The sequence below is a fragment of the Camponotus vicinus genome, unplaced genomic scaffold, assembly GCF_025532165.1.
Source record: "Camponotus vicinus isolate PSW18456_S1 unplaced genomic scaffold, iyCamVici1.0 SCAF_4, whole genome shotgun sequence".
NCBI lineage: Eukaryota > Metazoa > Arthropoda > Insecta > Hymenoptera > Formicidae > Camponotus > Camponotus vicinus.
This window is the reverse complement of record NW_028141976.1, coordinates 2,777,279-2,796,360: the sequence shown is the minus strand read 5'-3', so window position 1 is coordinate 2,796,360 and position 19,082 is coordinate 2,777,279. Positions and strand designations below refer to the sequence as shown.

Below are 19,082 nucleotides of genomic sequence, written 5' to 3'. Positions count from 1 at the left end.
TAGGAAGCAAGTTGGCTTCTTGATATTGTTTAGCTCCATTATCGTAAGGAGTACCATCTTGGTAAAGAAATATTACATGGTTATCCTTTTGTTTTAATAGGCCTTCTCGTACTTCTCGGACTTGAGCTCGGCTCCATGGCGGTGGCTCTGGAGGTTTCGGTTGATGAGGTATAATATTCGAATCTATTATTTCAGTATAATCGGACTCAGTACTTTCGTCGGAGTCTGTTACTTCTTCGATGATAACTTGACTGTCGTCGTGATCTTCAGAGTTGATGTTGGAGTTTTCTAATTCTTGATGTTGTATGGGGGTAGAGGTTCTTGTAGCTTGAACGATTCTTTTATTCTTTTGATTTAATTTCTGTTTTCTAGAGATGCCTGGAGGTTGAGGCGAGAAAATAGATTCATCGGAAGAATATTCGTCAACAATGAATAAAGGTACGGCTATGTTGACAGCAGGATTTCTAGATAAAGCATCGGCGTTATTATTTAAAGTTCCTTTTTTATATTTTATTTCGTATTGGTATTCGGATAATTTCATCCGCCATTTCCATAATCGCGAAGAAGGGTCCTTAATGGAATGTAGCCACACTAAAGGCTTGTGATCCGTGATAATTGTAAAAGTTCTGCCATATAAATATGGTCGAAAGTGGTTTACACAGTAAATAATTGCAAGGCATTCTTTTTCAATCGTAGAATAATTTTGTTCTGCTGTATTCAAAACGCGTGAAGTATAAGCTATGGGTAAATCTTTTCCAATTTCTCCTTGACTAAGTACGCCCCCGACGGCATATCCAGAAGCGTCGGTGGTTAATATAAAAGGTTGATTAAAATCCGGATATTGCAATATAGGTTTGGAACATAATGAATGCTGTAATTTATTAAATGCTTCTGCTTGATTTTCTTTCCATTCAAATTTCTTATTCTTTTTCAAAAGATCTGTTAATGGCTTGGCGGTTTTGGAGAAATTCGGTATGAATCTTCGATAATATCCAGCTAATCCTAAGAACTGCTTAATGTTTTTGGGATTTCTTGGCGTAGGAAATTTCATAATGGCGTTTACTTTTGCAGGATCGGGTCTGACTCCGTCAGCTCCGATTATATGTCCTAAATACATGACTTCTTGTCGTAGGAATTCGCATTTATCAGGTTGCAGCTTTAAGTTTGCTGTTCTCAATCTTTCCATTAATCTTTCGAATTTGACTTCGTGTTCCTTTAGAGATCTTGCATATATAACGATGTCATCCATGTAAACGAATAATTCGTTTCCTTGTAAGCCAGAGAGCACGTTATCCATCAGTCTTTGAAATGTTGCGGGTGCGTTTTTTAATCCAAACGGCATTCTTTTAAACTGGTAGTGTCCATAAGGTGTGGAAAAAGCAGTCTTATGAGCATCTTTTGATGACATAGGAATCTGATGAAATCCTGACGCTAAGTCTAATACAGAGAAATATTTAGCGGACCCGAGTTGATCGAGTATATCTGTTATGTTCGGCAAAGGATAAGCGTCTCCTATGGTTTTTTCATTAAGATTACGGTAGTCGATGACCATTCGCCATCGCTTGTTTCCTAGAGAGTCTGGTTTTTTAGGAACAATCCAGAGTGGAGAGTTATAAGGTGAGGTTGATGCTTCGATTAAGTCTGAAGATAATAATTCGGTTACTTGTTTATCGATCTCTTCTTTATGTACAGGGGGAAACCTGTATTGTTTTGTGTGGACTGGTACTTCATTAATAGTAGGAACATAGTGTTGCGCGGCATTGGTAGCTTGAAGATGTTCACCAGTAATATGAAATCTATCGGCGTGCTTGTATACTAGAGACTGTATGTTTGCTGACTCCTCGGAGTTCAGATGTTCTAGTCGAAGAAGGTTTATAACGTCAGTAGCTCTTTCAGTAGATTGGGGCAATGCTTGATTAAAATAAATAGGATTGTCGATGGCATTAGAGAATTTCCCTCGGGTTTCTTCTAATCCAACGGAGTTAGTAGCTGATACGTCTGGCTCACAGACGTCAAAATCTTGTAGTTGAATAACGGGGATATTGAAAATGAATTCTTCCTCGGAAGTGTTGAAGATAGGCATGTATGCCTTCCCGTTATTATTAGTAACGATTGCTTGCCCATAATAGATGCCTTCGGCTAGAGTATGACGTGGCACATAACCGACTTGTTGTTGTTGATTTGAGATTGGAAAGGAGCAAGGGGTAACGCTCCTTCCTTTAAGAGGTATAGAATTTGAGTTTAGAAAAGGAATTCTTTCATCCTCGTGTTGAATAAAATTATTTTTGTAATCTATAGTAACGGCTCGTTCCCTCAGGAACTTGTTGCCTAAGATCCCATCCTGTGGGAATGCGATTGAGTCAGAGATTACGTAGAATTCGGACGTTCTGCCGAGTATCGTCATAAAAATGACGCCTAAAGTGACGACGGTTTCAGAGGCAATCCCTTGCAAGCAGAGGGGATTGGTTGTATCAAGATTAACGTATGGTTTCAGGCATCCTTCCTTAATAAGGTTTAAACCGGATCCTGAATCAATCATAAATCTGCATTCTTTTGCCAAGTCTGGAGAAGCTAATGTAATCGTAGGTAAATCCGTAGGATGCTGATTGCTATTCAATTGGCAGATCCGGAGGCTTGCACTGTTGCTTCCGGGGGGACTGTGGCGCTTGGTTTTCCTTGTACGATATAAGTCGGGCGCCCTTGTTGCTGATCGTTCCGACGGACGCCGGGATTTATCGGAACGCCTTGAGCGTTTCCCGAATTTACTGGTTGCTGTATTCTTTCTTGAGCTCGTCTCCAGGCTAGTTTTCGGCATTCTTGTATCAGGTGGCCTGGAGTTTTACAATAACGGCAAATCTTTGTTTGATAATTCTGCGGAGATTGTCCAGTGGGTATTGCTGGTCTTGAGAATGTCGGAAGAGCTGGTGGTAATGTAGTTGTATTCCCATTACCCGGTTTAGATTGATTATTAGTGTTGTTAGCTAAAGGAAATTGGCGAGAAGTGCTGTTATAATTATTAGGTCGATCTGCACGTGGTTGGAAATTCGGACGGAACACGGTTCGTTTCCGTATGTTCTCTGCTTCTATAGTTTTTGATAATTGGATGGCAGTGCTTATTCCATCTTTGAGAGTATGCGGATGTTCCAACTTGACTCTTACTAGCAGATCAGATGGAAGTCCGTTAATGAAACTGTGTAATGTAGTCATCTCGATTGCATCTTTTAATCTTTCATTTATATGTCCAGTATAGTCTGTTTCTCCATCGACGATTGCAGCACGTAATTCTTGTACTCTTCCAATATAATCGAAAATATCTTCGTTGTGCTTCATGTATACATTTGCCAATTCTCCTCTATATTGGTCTACCGATTTATTCGGTCCAAATATAAGCTTCAATCTTTGTGTTAATTCAAAAACAGTATGATATTCAGATCCTTCTACTGCGGAGTAAGCGTGTCCTTGTAATTTATTCATTATTAGTTGGACTAAGAAATATTCATGATACTGCGGTATTAATTCAAGAGCGCGTTCGCATATTTTACTGAAATGGAAAACGGACATTTTATGTCCATCGAATTTAGGAATCGTGTCGATAGCATCTTTAAGTCGTATGGGGGATGGTTGATCCATCACATCAAATTTATGTGGAGAGAGTTGCGGAGTCGTTTGTGTTTCAGGCCTATCATGCCTTGTGTCTTGAGTGGAATTTTCCAAGTTCGTAATCCTTGAATTAATTCTTTCAATTTGATCAGCTATCTTATGCATCGATGATATTAATTGTTCCATGCCTGTGGAGTCTTCGGTAAATTCTCTTTGATCTAATTCTTCCTGAGCTCTTCTAAGACGCTCTTGTTTAACTTGTAGATCCTCTGACTGTTCTTTTAATAATTGTTCCTTCTCGTGCATCTTCTTCATTATGATTTCAATTTCTTCTGGGCTATATTGTTTTTTCGTAGCTCCTGTGGTTACGGAGCTTGCAGAGCTTGAGCGAGTTTGCATGATTACGTTGAAAATTGTTTATTCTTATCCACTGAATCTCTCAAAAGCACAGATCCTTCGGCAGATCCCACCGCTGCCACCAAAAATAATGTTTTCTGTTACGTCCCCAGTTCCTCAGGACTGGTCTGGAAGTCTTACTTTCCCAGTTGGACGCAATTAATCTCTCAATTTGTTTTAGGGCAACCTGCTAGGCCGGCTATACCCTGGGACGCCGAGAGATTGAAGGTCTATTGTGCTTAGAGAGGATTCTAGGTGGAGAGTGAATAAACATTCATACTAAATTTTATAAGTTTATTTTGTTTTGTTCAAAGTATATATATATTTTTATTTTACAAATTTGAATATCCTTTTATTCCTCCCTCGGGTAACCGTACAATTCTGGTAGAAAGTAAGAATATTCGATGTTTATCGTTGAGATGGGTCTTTCTGGGGAAGCTAAGGAAATCTCTAAGGGCTCAAAGGGGTCTGGGTCTTCATATGCCACGGGGGAATAGCTAGGAGGACTATATAGGCTGTTTTCCTCGGGATAGTAGTTGTATAGGGGTACGGTGTCAAGATGTTGGAATGTCCCCGAGATGGAAGCAGTCTCTGGACTCTGACTCCAATCCACTGAAGGTCCAGGGATGGATGCCTGGTCGGAGTTTAACGAGATGGTTGAACAGTTGCTTCTATCTTCGGTAATTCTTTCTACTAGATTGGAGGGAGAATATTGATTATGTGGGACTGGGATAATTTCGTGGCTTTCTTCCTCAATAGTGATTATGGGGATAGGTGACTGAGGTTCTAAGTCGATGATCTCGGGAACTGGTGCAATGATTTCATTCTCAAGAGTGATGATAGGGAAGAAGGTACGTCGCGTTTGCCTATTTCGTCTCACACGGCGTAGAATATTTCGACGGGTATTGAAGTTACCTTGTCTCACTCGGACCATCTGTCGTTTAATTAACCAATTATAAACCTGTCTATTTAATATTTAAGACTTTGGTGATTTTGAAGTCACTTACTTTTGCGTAAAGTTGAATTTAAGAATACCCGATACCTGTTAATAAAAAAAAGAAAAAGGGAATTCCATATGAATGTTCAATTTATAATTGTTATCCCGAGTATAGTCAGATAGATGTCCCCAAAGTTGATAGAAGTATAGGCCGGCAGAAATAGAAAGATTAGTATAAAAAATTTTATTGTTGGTAACGTTGACTCCCGAAAATTACCGACCGTCGGTAATGTAGATTTCTGTTTTACCGACCGATGGCAAGTTAGGTTTCTGTTTTACCGACCGATGGTTAGCGGCACTTTCTGTTTTACCGACCGATGGTAAGTTAGATTTCTGTTTTACCGACCGATGGTTAGCGTCACTTTCTGTTTTACCGACCGATGGTAAGTTATCGACTGATGGTAAGTTATCGACCGATGGTAAGTTATCGACTGATGGTAAGTTATCGACCGATGGTAAGTTTTGATTGACGACTATTGGAAAAATTACCAACTGATGGTAAATTAGGATTATCGAGAATTTATTTGTTTGAAATGTTAATGTGTTATCTTGGTTTCAAAAAGATTCTTATTTTATTTTGATTCTCTGAAAATCGAAAGAGGATTTGAGGAAAAATCAGGAGTTTGGATACGCTGACAAGGTATCCACCTATCATACGGCTGGCTTAGTATTAACCTCGTAAGGTTAGGTTATAATTGCAAGTAGTGGTAATGATTCAAAACTAAGCCAGTGTATTGTCTCTAAATCCTGGGATGTATCTCGTATTTTGAAGTTAAGGCTAAATTCAATCCAAGATCAAAAGGTCAACTTCTATCATTGGGATAAATCCCTCAAGATAATTGCCTATTAATCGAAAACTGTATTTTCGCCTACTCAAACGTCGATTGACAGGAGGCCGCTTATTTTTTCTATTGCCTCACCAGCTCTAGGTTGAGAAACAACCTCTATCATGGGAATAAATTCCTCAAGATAATTATTTTTCCACCGAGCCAGACTTGGGTTCGACCTGCCGCTGCAGTTTCGCACTCGCTCACTGTCTATCGCGTCGTCTTATCAAAGAGATAAGTCCCAGATAAATTTTCCAATTGGAAATGATATTTACTAAGTTGAATAACTGGATTAAGGAATACGGGTAATCAAAGGTAAGGTTCCCGAATTGTCGCGCACTGCTTCACTGAATTTAGTTGTTAGTAGAAATTAAAGGTTAGATTAATGACAAGTGGCCGGATATTTACCAGTGTCTGAAATGTCCTAGTGTGTGAAGGCTGCTTCCCTTCACTAGGCTGATGAGTGGATGCTGCTTCCTTCCGCTGGATACCGTCTACCTCAGTGACAGTTCGGGATAGAGGTTGCAGTCCAGGAGTTTGATTGAGAAACTCAATGTTCAATAGTCACTGAATTTATTAACTGAATACGCGTACAAAATCTCGGAGATATAAGTATTAACTGTGAAGATCGTTGCGCAAAGTGTCAGTAGTTGTTAACTGTTGAAAACGTTGGGCCAAATGCCAAGTTAACACTGTGAATATCGTTGGGCCAAATGCCAAGTTAACACTGTAGTTGAATGTTGAATATCGTTGGGCAAAATGCGAGGAGGACCGCTCTGCACGGGTTTATATAGTCGTCAGTCCCAGTTTTGCACACGGTCCCAATAGTAGGAGATGCGCTTCTCCGTGGAGGGAGTCGAGCAGTGATTGGTTCCCTCCTCTGCTTCTGGCTGCGCGCGCCTCGAAAGATGCGTGCGCCTCGAGGGATGTGCCGCGTTGTCAACGGGTGATTGGTTTTCTCTGACGTGATTGTTGCGCAATGATTTGGGATTGGCTCCCGCTGACGTGACGGATGCGCGCGCCTCGGAAGATGCGCGCGCCTCGGCGTGGGCGGCGCGGTTGCTCATTGGTTCCCTTCTCCGGGCTGGTTGCGCGCGCCGCTGGCACGAGCGTGAGGAAGATGCGCGCGCTGCTGGGCGTTGCCGCAGGAATTGGGCGTAGTTTGGGCGTAGTTTAATTTGTAGATGGTGGGACGGGAGCGGTGCATTTGGACACAGTACAATTGGACACGTTGCAAATGGACACGTTGCAAATGGACACGTTGCAATTGGACACAAAACATTGCACACGGTTCAATTGGACACAGTGCAATTGGACACAAGAATTTTGGGCACTGTAGCTTTTGGACACACGTTTCGTTCTTTTGGACACCGTTTAATTGCACACCGTTCAATTGCACACCGTTCGTTTGCACACCGTTCAATTGCACACCGTTCGTTTGCACACCGTTCGATTGGACACCGTTTAGTTGCACACTGTTCGATTGGACACCAAAAATACATACTGTTCGATTGGACACCGTTCAGTTGCACACCGTTCGATTGGACACCAAAAATATGTACTGTTCGATTGGACACCAAAAATGTATATTGTTCGATTGAACACCGTCAATTGCACACCGTTCGATTGGACACCGTTTAGTTGCACACTGTTCGATTCGACACCGTCAATTGCACACCGTTCGATTGGACACCGTTTAGTTGCACATTGTTCGATTGGACACCGTCAATTGCACACCGTTCGATTGGACACCGTTTAGTTGCACACTGTTCGATTGGACACCGTCAATTGCACACCGTTCGATTGGACACCGTTTAGTTGCACATTGTTCGATTGGACACCGTCAATGGAACACCGTTCGATTGGACACCGTTTAGTTGCACACTGTTCGATCAGACACCAAAAATGCATACTGTTGGATTGGACACCGTTCTATTGCACAAAAGACGTGGACCATTTATTAGGACGTCTAAAATATGCGCATTCGGACGAAAAAAAATAAAAAATTTTGGAAAAATATGATCAATGTTTTTATTGCATTTTATATTGTTAAATAGTATATGCTATAAGCGTGAATCGCGAAAATATATAAAGGTTCTAATATCTGTCAAAATAAAATATATCGAAACTTAACATTTCTCTGGCCAAAAGGTACTGTTGTTATTAATTTTACATTGAATTAATATGTTTTGAAAACAATTTGAACATCATATTTTGTCATGGACAGATAAAGGATAGTATGGTTTTGATAGGAATGGGATTAAAAATTATCGAGACATACAAAAGGAAGCGATAGTTTTATTAACTCAATAAAGAAGTGTTTCTCAACAATTTAAAAATTTTTAGTTTCTAATTGCGTTATGCTATAACTGTAGCACCTCTATAATCAATTTCTATAATCATATATCTTCCGAAAGGTACAACCAGATATTAGAATTAATAGATAAAACTTAAACATATAATTTATTAATCTGCCTAGCGAAATATTCGGACAAAACAAACGGTGCGCATCATTCTGTTTTACAATGTTTTACACATCAGCACTTTGTAAAAGTATAAAATGGAATCGTTTGTTATTATACGTAATGCTGTATTGCAAGAAAGCAAATTTGAAACATCTTTGGCACAACATGCATTTGCACAAATAAAATCTTTATACATTATATAATTGCTACATTTTGACTTAGAGTAATAAGAATTTCTATAAACATATGTATCGTTTGAAAGATAGATACAGATATTCTAACATAAATAGATACAAGTTAAACATATAATGTTATTAATTTGCTTACTGCTAAATATTCGAAATATTCGTACAAAACAAACAGTGCGTATCGTTCTAACAACAACGTTGAGGTATATTTGAGTGATATCACGTTGTATACTCGTGTTCCGTGTTAATAAGAAAGCACCTTTGTTAAACGTTTATACGACACATGAACACTTTGCAAAAGTATAAAATGAAATCATAATGTTTATTATGATATGTAATGCCATATCGCAAGAAAGTTGAAACATCTTTGTCGCAAAATGTATTTAAAATAAAATAAAAATAAAATCTCTATATATTATACATTGACTTAAAGTAACTTTAAATGCTGCAATTTCTATAATTATTACGTTTTTTGAAGGATAACACAATTATTCTAAGGAAAACAAAATATATGTCAAATATAATGTTATTCGCATTCTTGTAACGAATTGTTAGAAACGATCGACAGAACAAAGTCTACGCATCATTTTGTTTTTCTGTAATGACATTATTCAGGCAAAACGGTACATTTATCTGGTTGATATCATGTGATTCGTTTATAATTATTTTTATTATTTAATGTCAAATTACGTAACCGATCAATTCCGAGTTCACATTGCAACATTTTGAACTTATTGACATATTTCTAATTCATTTTAATGTCATTTCCGCAACTTTTAACTAGTTATTAAAAGTAAATTATTTACTTCATCTGTGAAAAAAAAAACGTTTTCAACTGATGTAAAATTATGTTAAATTATCCTTCAAATGTAAGTAAAATTGCACGAATCATTTTCTCTGTTACAAAATAACCTTTTTCTCTTTTCTTTAAGTAATACAGGGCGTATATTATTGTACAAAACACACGAGCACGATAGTTACAAGAGCGGTATTACGACAGGAGCATTTCAGGTACGTAAAAACGATTTACTTAGAAATTCGATATTTAAAGTTTCCACAATGTGGAAAAACTACGTTAAATTTTCAAGTTTTAAAGTTTGAATGTGTTTTGATCGTAAATGTATTGCTTGAATCACGTAGTGTTTATGGTTTTCTAATTCTTATATGGTTTTCATATGTGACGTTACATATCGGACATCTATTGGCTTCCAAACGTTCGATGCATGAGGAGTAGCAAGCGAGATGACCGCAAGGTATGAAAGCATGTGTGCGCTCGTTAACAAGACACACCGTACAAGTGTCTTCGGAAGGTTTGTCTTCTGAAGGATTTTGATTGCTTTTCAATTCGTTGTATGGAAGATTATCTGAATATGTCGTTAATTAAATATTTATTTTTCTGCACTTCATATTAATTCAATGTCTACAAAAGAAAGAGAAAAATTAATATTGTATCAATAAGTATCAAAATTAATTAAATTTCTCATTTTGTTTTAATGTTGCAGTGGTAGAAGGCTATAAGCAATAAATGCTGTAATAGAATTACCATGTTGTAATTATATTCTTTTGCAACGTTTTTTTGATGATTTATTCGTTTTAATCGTTTGAGTTTTTTCCTTTGATACGTTTTTTATCTTTTGCAGAACCACATATAATTCTGGTAATTTTGGAAAATTGTTATTTTGTTTTGTAGTGTTCTCGTGTTCTCCATTAAAATTTTCTGCCAACAAATATAGTGCAATTGTGAAACATTTTTTATAGTTACATAATAGTGTTACATTATATATACATTATATACATTATATGTATATAGGTACAGAGTGTTTCGAAAACCCGCGGCATAATTTGAAGAAGTAATAGAGGAGGGTATAACGAGTATTTTTTGTTAAGCAACATAGAGTTGGCGTCGCTTCCTTATGCCTGTAAGCGACAAGCAAGAATGCGCCGCACACAACATATCTCATTGCTAGTATAAGTTGTTTACCTATAGTAGTTACAGGAATTGCTTGAATGGACCTATAAATCAAGTATTAATTAAGTTATTTATCTGTTAATTAAATTATTAATTATTAATTATTAAATTATTACACGGCTTGTGTTATTCCTTGAATTTTTGAGTCTAACAATCAATGTCAGGTTCGCCGGTGTGAACTTTATTTATAGGTATTGAATGGTAGTCAGTTCGAGCAATTCGTGTAACTATGAAAGGTAAATATACCAGCAATGAGATGTGTTGTATGAGACGCATACTTTGAAACACCCTATATATATATATATATATATGTATATGTGTGTGTGTGTGTGTGTGTGTGTTGTGTGCGTGCGTGTGTGTACATGTATACATGTATATGCAGAGTGTCCTATTTAAAATAATGCATTTTGATATCTTCTCTGTACCCCTTTTGAGATCTTTTCTGTAATTATACAACTTTTATCTGAAACATTTTTGTCTATAACAAATGATTATGATTTCGAGGAGGCCATAAGATGGTAGTACCATTGATTTAACCTTGGAGAATCGTTTGAAGGTCACGTAAAGGTCACATTTAATTTCTTAAATTCTATTTTTTATTACATATTCTTATAGCTTATTTTAAGAACTTTTCAAAACTACAATAAGATATTTCTCCAGTTAGATTTTCAAGCTATAAGGCTTCAAATTTGCAGTATTTTGACATAAAATACAAAATATCTCTTAAAATATTCATTTTTCGATAATATTACCCTAATATTTTTATACACAGAATAATGAGAGGAATCAATTGGTGTAAAGAAAACACATAGTTGTCTTAAATAAAAAATATGAATTTGCAGTTATATATTTTTTTCTTTAAGACAATTATGTGTTTTCTTTATACCAGTTGATTCCTTTTATTATTTTGTGCATAAAACTATTAGGGTAAGATTTTTGAAAAATGAATATTTTACAATATATTTTGTATTTTATGTCAAAATACTGTAACACTTTCCAAGGTTAAATCAATGGTATCCATCTTATGGCTTCCTCGAAATCATACAACTTTTATCTGAAACATTTTTGTCTATTATGACATTACACAAAAGACATCAAAATGCATTATTTTAAGTAAGACATTCCATATATATATATATATATATATATATATATATATCTGTAAAAAAAGTGTAATATTGAAAATTTATGTACATTACAATATATTACAGTAACTGCGAGATTTGTTAATTATATTTAAACTACTATAAAAAATACAAACATTTTACATAAAATAGTATAGAAAAGTTTGTTTAATTATTTGTGTTTGTAAAAATGCAGATAAACTATTCAGTGTAGATAATCAATGTATATATATATATATAGTTTTAAAATCCATCATAAATTTTGATGAAATTTGTATAAGAATATGCATTTTGTAAAGTAAATAACAAATAATGAATCCAAATATCCAAAAGAAAAACAACAGAAATATTATAAATGTACACAATAAATAATATTTAATTTTAAAAATAAATTGTTTAAGATATTAATACTTTATTTTATTATTTCATTTTATTTCATAATAAGTAATGTTTTTAAATGTAATATTTTATAATTTATATGCTTACCCTTATCAGTATTTAATAGTTCGTGTCTTCTTTTGTAGCATGTTACGCGTAAATTATTTTCTTTTATTTCTTGTAATGGTTGTTTCTCTTCTGAATTAACTTTTATATTACATTCAATATTGTGTAATGTGTTTGATTTTGTTTGAGAATATACATGATCAAATTCTTTGTTAGATGTTGAATTATGCATGTCAATATTATCTTCTGCAAAAATTCAATTAATATATTAATATTTAATAAAAAATAAATTGCCTGTAAATAAAAAGCAATTTCTATATTCAGTGCAAATTAGAAATATTAAATTATTAAAAAAAATTATTAGAATTATTAGAGAATTATTATTATTCAATTATAAAAATTTAAAAAATTATTATTATTAAATACAAATTAGAAATATTGAAATATTATTTTATTTTTTTTAGAAATCCTTATATGTTAAAATGTCAAATGTACTGAAGATGATTTTGATAATGTGCACATTTACTAAAATTTCTTTCAATAATAACTTTATACTAAAGTAGTATAACTGATACTAGGAGAGAATATCAGACTGTTCTCCTCTCTGATCAAATAAATGAAAATGCTTATGAAACGGGAATAATTTATTAGGACGCAAAGTTATACTAGAAAGCAAAATAAATATTTATCTACTTTTCGCGGAAGATTCAAATACAAAATTTTATTCATTATTGACGTTAGATACCATACCTTCAGAATTAGACATATCTTTAAAAAGTAATTCGTTTCTTAGAATATTTTCATATCTATCGCTGAAGAAATGTAAGAAATTGTTGAGATCTAATCTATAAAAAATAAAAAATACAATATATTACATATATAGAAATATGGAAAACAATATTAAAATTTGCAACAAATGCAAAATACCGAAGATGGAAATTAATACAAATATCTTCATATGATATGCTATTTCATATTAAATTCATCGTTTTCAACAAAATTGTTATAAAGGAAATTTTAATTGAATTATTGATGTAATATAAATGAAGAATTTTGATATTGACTTTATAAATGTTTTATAGAAAGTCACTCAAAGAACAATTTTATAAATTAAATTGCACGTAAATATATTTTCGAGACAAATTGATTGTTCTTATATTTCTTTTCTAAATATATAAGATCACGTAAAATATGTAACGTTAACCTGTTTAATAACAGAGAAAAATATATATATACATACATATTGTATACAATAATAAAATTAAAGTGTAAATGAGTGAGTATAATAATACCAAAATGTAAAATAAGTCTCTTTCTGGATAAAAAATAGATAAAGTAAATACAGTACACATACACACACACACACACACACACACACACACAGATAGACACACATTTTGTATATTAACTAACCTGCCTGCTGCAAAATATTTTTGAATTTCTAATATTTTATTATCTCGGTTTTTGTTTTTGATACTTGTACGATGGCCACTTTTTTCGATTGCTTTTAGACGTTTTAATTTTAATTCTTCATCAATTATCAATTTTCGTAGGTTATCTATAAATAGAATATTTTGTATTAGCTTGTTTATTTGACATATAAAATTAAAAAAAATATTAATAAAGCAACATTACCTAAGAAATTCCAGACATTTCCATGAGCTTTGTCGAACTTTCTGCTTACTACGTTATGGAAACTTTCTGTTATATTATTTGTTCTTGCAGGACAATCATAAACACTGATTTTTGATGCTAATGGTAACCAAGTCTTGCATACATATGCTAAGAAATCATTAATAGCAGGATATTCATGAGAAATTTGATTAACTTCGAGTTGTATAAAAGAAAGTGCTTCCTCAAAACAATCAGAAGGAATCAATGCCATAGTCATAGTCATTGATAAAACGTTTCGTGGTGCATCCATTAATCCTAATCGCCGCCATTGACGCAAAAGTGCCTATAATATTTATATATTCTTTATAATGACTACTGTATATAAATCGTATAGAATAAAAAAACAATATATTATAATGTAATATAATACTATTATAATATACTTGATTATAGTGAAACCAGCATCCATGTGCTTCTGCTGCTGGAAATTGTTCATTTATCACTTTCATGGCTGCCATTTCATAGTCGCTCATTATAAACTTTAGATTTTGTTGAAGCATTGGCACTAATTCTATAATTTTATTCCAAATAGCTCTGTACATATTACTAGAACGACTTTCACACAAAATAAAGATCATGGCAATACCCTATAAAATATTACTGAATATAGTATTCCTATTATGTATTATAGTATTCCTATATTAAAATTAAATAAATTTAAATATAAAAGAGTAAAAAGTAAACAGTTTGAATTATTGTTCAAATCTTATAATTTTATTACTATTTTTAGAAAGAAAGCAAATATTTAAAAAATACATATAAATTTATTATATAAAAAATAAAGGAATTATACTTTTATCATACTTTCTAATTTCATAGTATACGTATAAAATATATATCAAACCACATTTTTTTAATTAAATTGAACTTTTATGTCTATTTTTTAAAAATATGAAATCATTACTTGGTAACAAAATAGTATTTTGTAAAAAATCAGATGTAAAAAACAAATGGAAGAAATCCCTTATTACATTTCCTTGCTAACTTTTTATGTTATATCGAATAATATTTATGTATTGAACTTTGGCAAACTGCAGCTGATAATACATGCTATGTTACTATGTACTTACTACATTCATATGTCGAGTATGTAATGTATACATTTGACTCATCAATGGTACACGTGGAACAATCTAAAAAATGTATATTATTTACAAATATATTACTTTTATTTTGATATATGAAAATAATAATATAAAATATACAACTGTATTATAAAATATACAACTTACATTAAATGTGCCATCTACATAAAGTTCTGTAGATTTTTGTAATTCTTGCAACAATTCATCACTTGTAAATATTAATGCTCTTTTTCCATCGACGCTGGTCACATTTCCTTTGTAAAATCTTTGAAGAGATCCATATGTTGATAAATTCGCAGCAAGAGTGTCCATACATTTTGGTAAATTTGGGCGAAGCTTGAGTCTTTCACGGTACAATGTAGTTTTCAATGTTACGTATGATAATGTTGCGGCTGTTTCAGGATATCTATATAACAAGCAACCAATATGAATTTAAGCAAGAATAAAATTTTTACGTTAATTGCAGAATTGAGATTAATATCTGGACAAATGATGTCTACTATTCATATCTGAAACTTAAATAGCAAAAAAAATCCTCGCTTATTATTTATGTTGATAACAAAATATAGACAACAAAAATATGTTTGGTATAGAACAATACTATTTACAAAGTATTTTAATACATACTCTTTTCAATTGTATAGTTATCAGTACTCGGAGATATTCAGCACGTTACAACAGAATCAATTACGACAAGAGCATTTCGTAACACATAATGACATGAATAAAGTTATATATGGAAAATGCAAGTGTACTTATTAGATTAAACATAAGCACAATAGTTCTAAGAAAAGTGATTATCACAAGAGCATTTCAGGCACGTGACATGAATAAAGGTTAAGCTATATATTGCGGGAAAATTACGCGAGAAATATTTATCCGCATGCACTATATATTTATTACGAGATTTAGACTGCGATGTCACTTAATTTTATCGACGTTATCAGATGTAGCGATATTGATTAAATAGAGATTATTAAATAGAGAATTTCTGGAGTGTCTAATAAGATTCTATGAATTTTCTATCTAATAGTCGATCACTATCCATCCAACTCGTCGATAAACTTAAGCTGCGGTGAAAACTATGCTACGAATGCTTCAAAATATCATTTTATCTTTTCTCTACATTCCATGAAAATAAAGATAGAATAAAGATATTTCGAAGCATTGAAATTCAGACAAAAATTAACTAAGATAGCACAGATATCATATATGATAATATGTTAAACATGTACCCTAATTTTTTTAAGCTAATATGACATTCTTAAATAAAAAATAAACTACTAATATAAAATAAATTATTTCTTTTTTTTTGGATAACTGCTAATATACATAATAAATATGTAAATAATATAAAATACAATATAAAAAATATAAAATACATAAAATGAATGCATAATATATATAATTTTTAATTATTTTATTATTGGTTTTCCTTAGCTAATGTGTATTGTGTGTAAGAAAATTTTATTTATAATTATTTGTGAACTGCATCTTTTCTACAAAATACTCGATATTATACAAAATATTTGATTCTTAACGTTTTAATTTTCTTGTAGAATACATAAATTTATATAAGAGATAGAATATCATAATTTAGAGGAATGTTAATTACCAAAAAAAGAACAAACATGTTTCCATTGTAGATAAAAACATTCAATACATATAAGTAATCTGTAGAGCAACCTATCTTTTTTAAATTATTTTGTTGTTTCCTGCTTTGATGTATAAATAAAAATTTTGATCTGCATCCATTTCAGTACATTTCAAATAATCAAAAGAAACAAAAAATGAAGTGTTATAAACTTTTTTAGAGTATTAAAATATTAATATTAAATACGTTCTTCTTGAAACAAAAATTTTACATTAAAAATGTGACTAAATTATTAATACTTATTTATACGTGTGTGTATGTATGTGTACAATACACACACACACACACACACACACATATATATATATATATATATCATTAAGATATAAAATAATTTTTAAAAACACAAGGAGATATAATCTCTTCTGTATTTAAACTAAATGCTCATTAAAATGTTAATTATTTGAAAAAAGATTTATATATATGCTATTATTTCACTGTTACTCCATTCTGCTGCTTAGTTTTCACATAAAAAGAATTATTTGAAAAGCACTTAATGTAATTCCAAAACTTAAAAAATACATACTTTCTGCAGACACTATCGAATATTTCTTTTGGTGGTAAAGATGTATCACGACAAAGTTTTAGCATCTCTTGTTTCATAAGGGACTGTTTTACTTTCCATTTTATTGGAATATGAGTATGATCTTGAATTAAATGTATTTTGCCATCCTCATCAATTTTAAGAGTGCCAGCACATTTTGAAGATCGACGAGTATTACATCGTAGAATATTCGGATTACGAGAATCCTTGTTATAAGTATAATTATCATAAACATAAATTTTAGTACCAGGTTTTTTTCCACATATTTCTTCCATCTGGAAAATAATAAAGAAATTAATGTTAAAAATATAATTTAATGTTAAAAATATAATTTTAAAAAAAATTAAATAAAAATTGTTGAAACTTATTTTTGGAATTTCTTATACAAAGATTTCCTATAGCATTGCAAGTAATTATTTTTAAAAAATACTACTATTTATTTTGCAGCATATAGTATTGGATAATCACAGAATTATTTTGGATTAAATATTTGCAAATTATTTTGAAGATAAATCTATGACTGGAATTCATAGATGAGCTTTACATTTAAAGATTGATTCAATTAAGTTTCTAATATTCCAGCCCTCTCGTTGAGTTGGTCTCAAGATGAATTTCAACAGAAGTATTAGTCAGTAATAAAATATTACATATAATGAAATGCGATGAAATTAATTTACAAGAGAAAAATAACGTTTTTTTCTGACGTTTATTTAAAATTCGAATTAAACACATTAATAGCAAATATAAAACTTCTCCCATTACTCCTACTTACGTTGATGACGAAATGTAGACAATATCAAACAAAATATGTGGTAAAAAAAAGATACTGCTTGCAAATTGTTGTGTGGTATATGTTCTTCCCAATTATGTATAGTACTCAGTACTCGCAGGTATTGCACAGCACATTACAATCAAAGCGGTATTACGACAAGAGCATTACTATGAGCACGTAACGACATGAGCAAAGATTAAACATAAATTTTTATACCAAGTCTTTTCCACGTATTTCTTCCATCTGGAAAATAATAAAAAAATATTAATGTTAAAATTAGAATTTCAAAAAAAATAAAATATTTCTAAAAAATTTTACGGCAGAGTAATTAACAACGTCTATACATTATATAATTATTAATACTTGTAGATATTATGTCAGAACGGTAATTACAACAAAAGCGATATTACAATGAGAGAATTATATTATGAGCACGTAACGATAAGAAAGAAAGATTAAGCTATATACGGCGGGAAAATTGCTCTGAAAACGCTCCTCCATACTTCAAGCGGACAGCGATTCATTGCTATATATAAGATCAGCTTTAGCTCATCTTTATGTTGTACATATATGTTTAGAAAGTCAAGAGAAGTACTGGTACAGTAATAAAATATTACATATAATGAAATGCACGATGAAACAGTACTCGAAGATATTGCACAGTACGTTAAAACAAAAGCGGCATTACGACAAAAGCACGTGACGATATGAGCGTCGTTATGTATGTACCGTGTTAATTTTTACTTCATTTCTTTTCATTGAACACTTAATTATTTGTCTATGCTCACAGGTCAAATTCGTAATTAATTTAATTTGTGGCTTTATTGTATACAAATTAGTGAGGCTATTCGAAAAACTAGAAAAATTAAGCAAGTAAAAAATGGATGTCTAAGAAAAAATTTTTTAAGATGATATACGTGGTTTCTTTAACGTGACTATTTTAGATATACGCAAATTTGGTTAGGAACAACACAAAACAAATTACAAAACAGGGCTTACTTGTCGTTCGCACAAGTACAAAGAATTGAAGGAACCGATATGCATATCAACGAGATAATGGTCGAGAATGATCGGTTAATATCCGGTACACGAGGATCCGACGAGAAGAATGTGATGAGAAGCTCAGCCAAGATGAGCCGCCGTTATGCGGCGTCTACAATGAGATTTTAAGGAGACTTAAGGCGTAAGACTTAAGAAATGGACCAATCACAGTCGAGTATTCTCTTAATACTTGACTGTAATTGGTCAATTTTTTAAGTCTTACGTCTTAAGTCTCCTTAAGGCCGGTATTGTTACGTCCCGGGATGTCGCGGCTCTAAAAGAGAATTCGGACGTCGCGGGGC

At 32.5% G+C, this 19,082-nt stretch overlaps 1 protein-coding gene across 1 annotated transcript; it reads right to left on the bottom strand.

The window, feature by feature from the left end:
- Window positions 1–10,026: 10,026 nt before the first annotated feature.
- On the bottom strand, window positions 10,027–17,242 carry LOC145970848 (uncharacterized). The gene is made up of 9 exons (XM_083097853.1): window positions 16,950–17,242; window positions 14,917–15,175; window positions 14,755–14,817; window positions 14,068–14,271; window positions 13,646–13,967; window positions 13,424–13,568; window positions 12,761–12,855; window positions 12,053–12,253; window positions 10,027–10,190 (listed from the first exon to the last, which is right to left on the bottom strand). Exons 1-9 carry the CDS (start codon window positions 17,240–17,242, stop codon window positions 10,027–10,029), a joined length of 1,746 nt encoding a protein of 581 aa, XP_082953979.1.
- Between the last annotated feature and the right edge of the window lie 1,840 nt (window positions 17,243–19,082).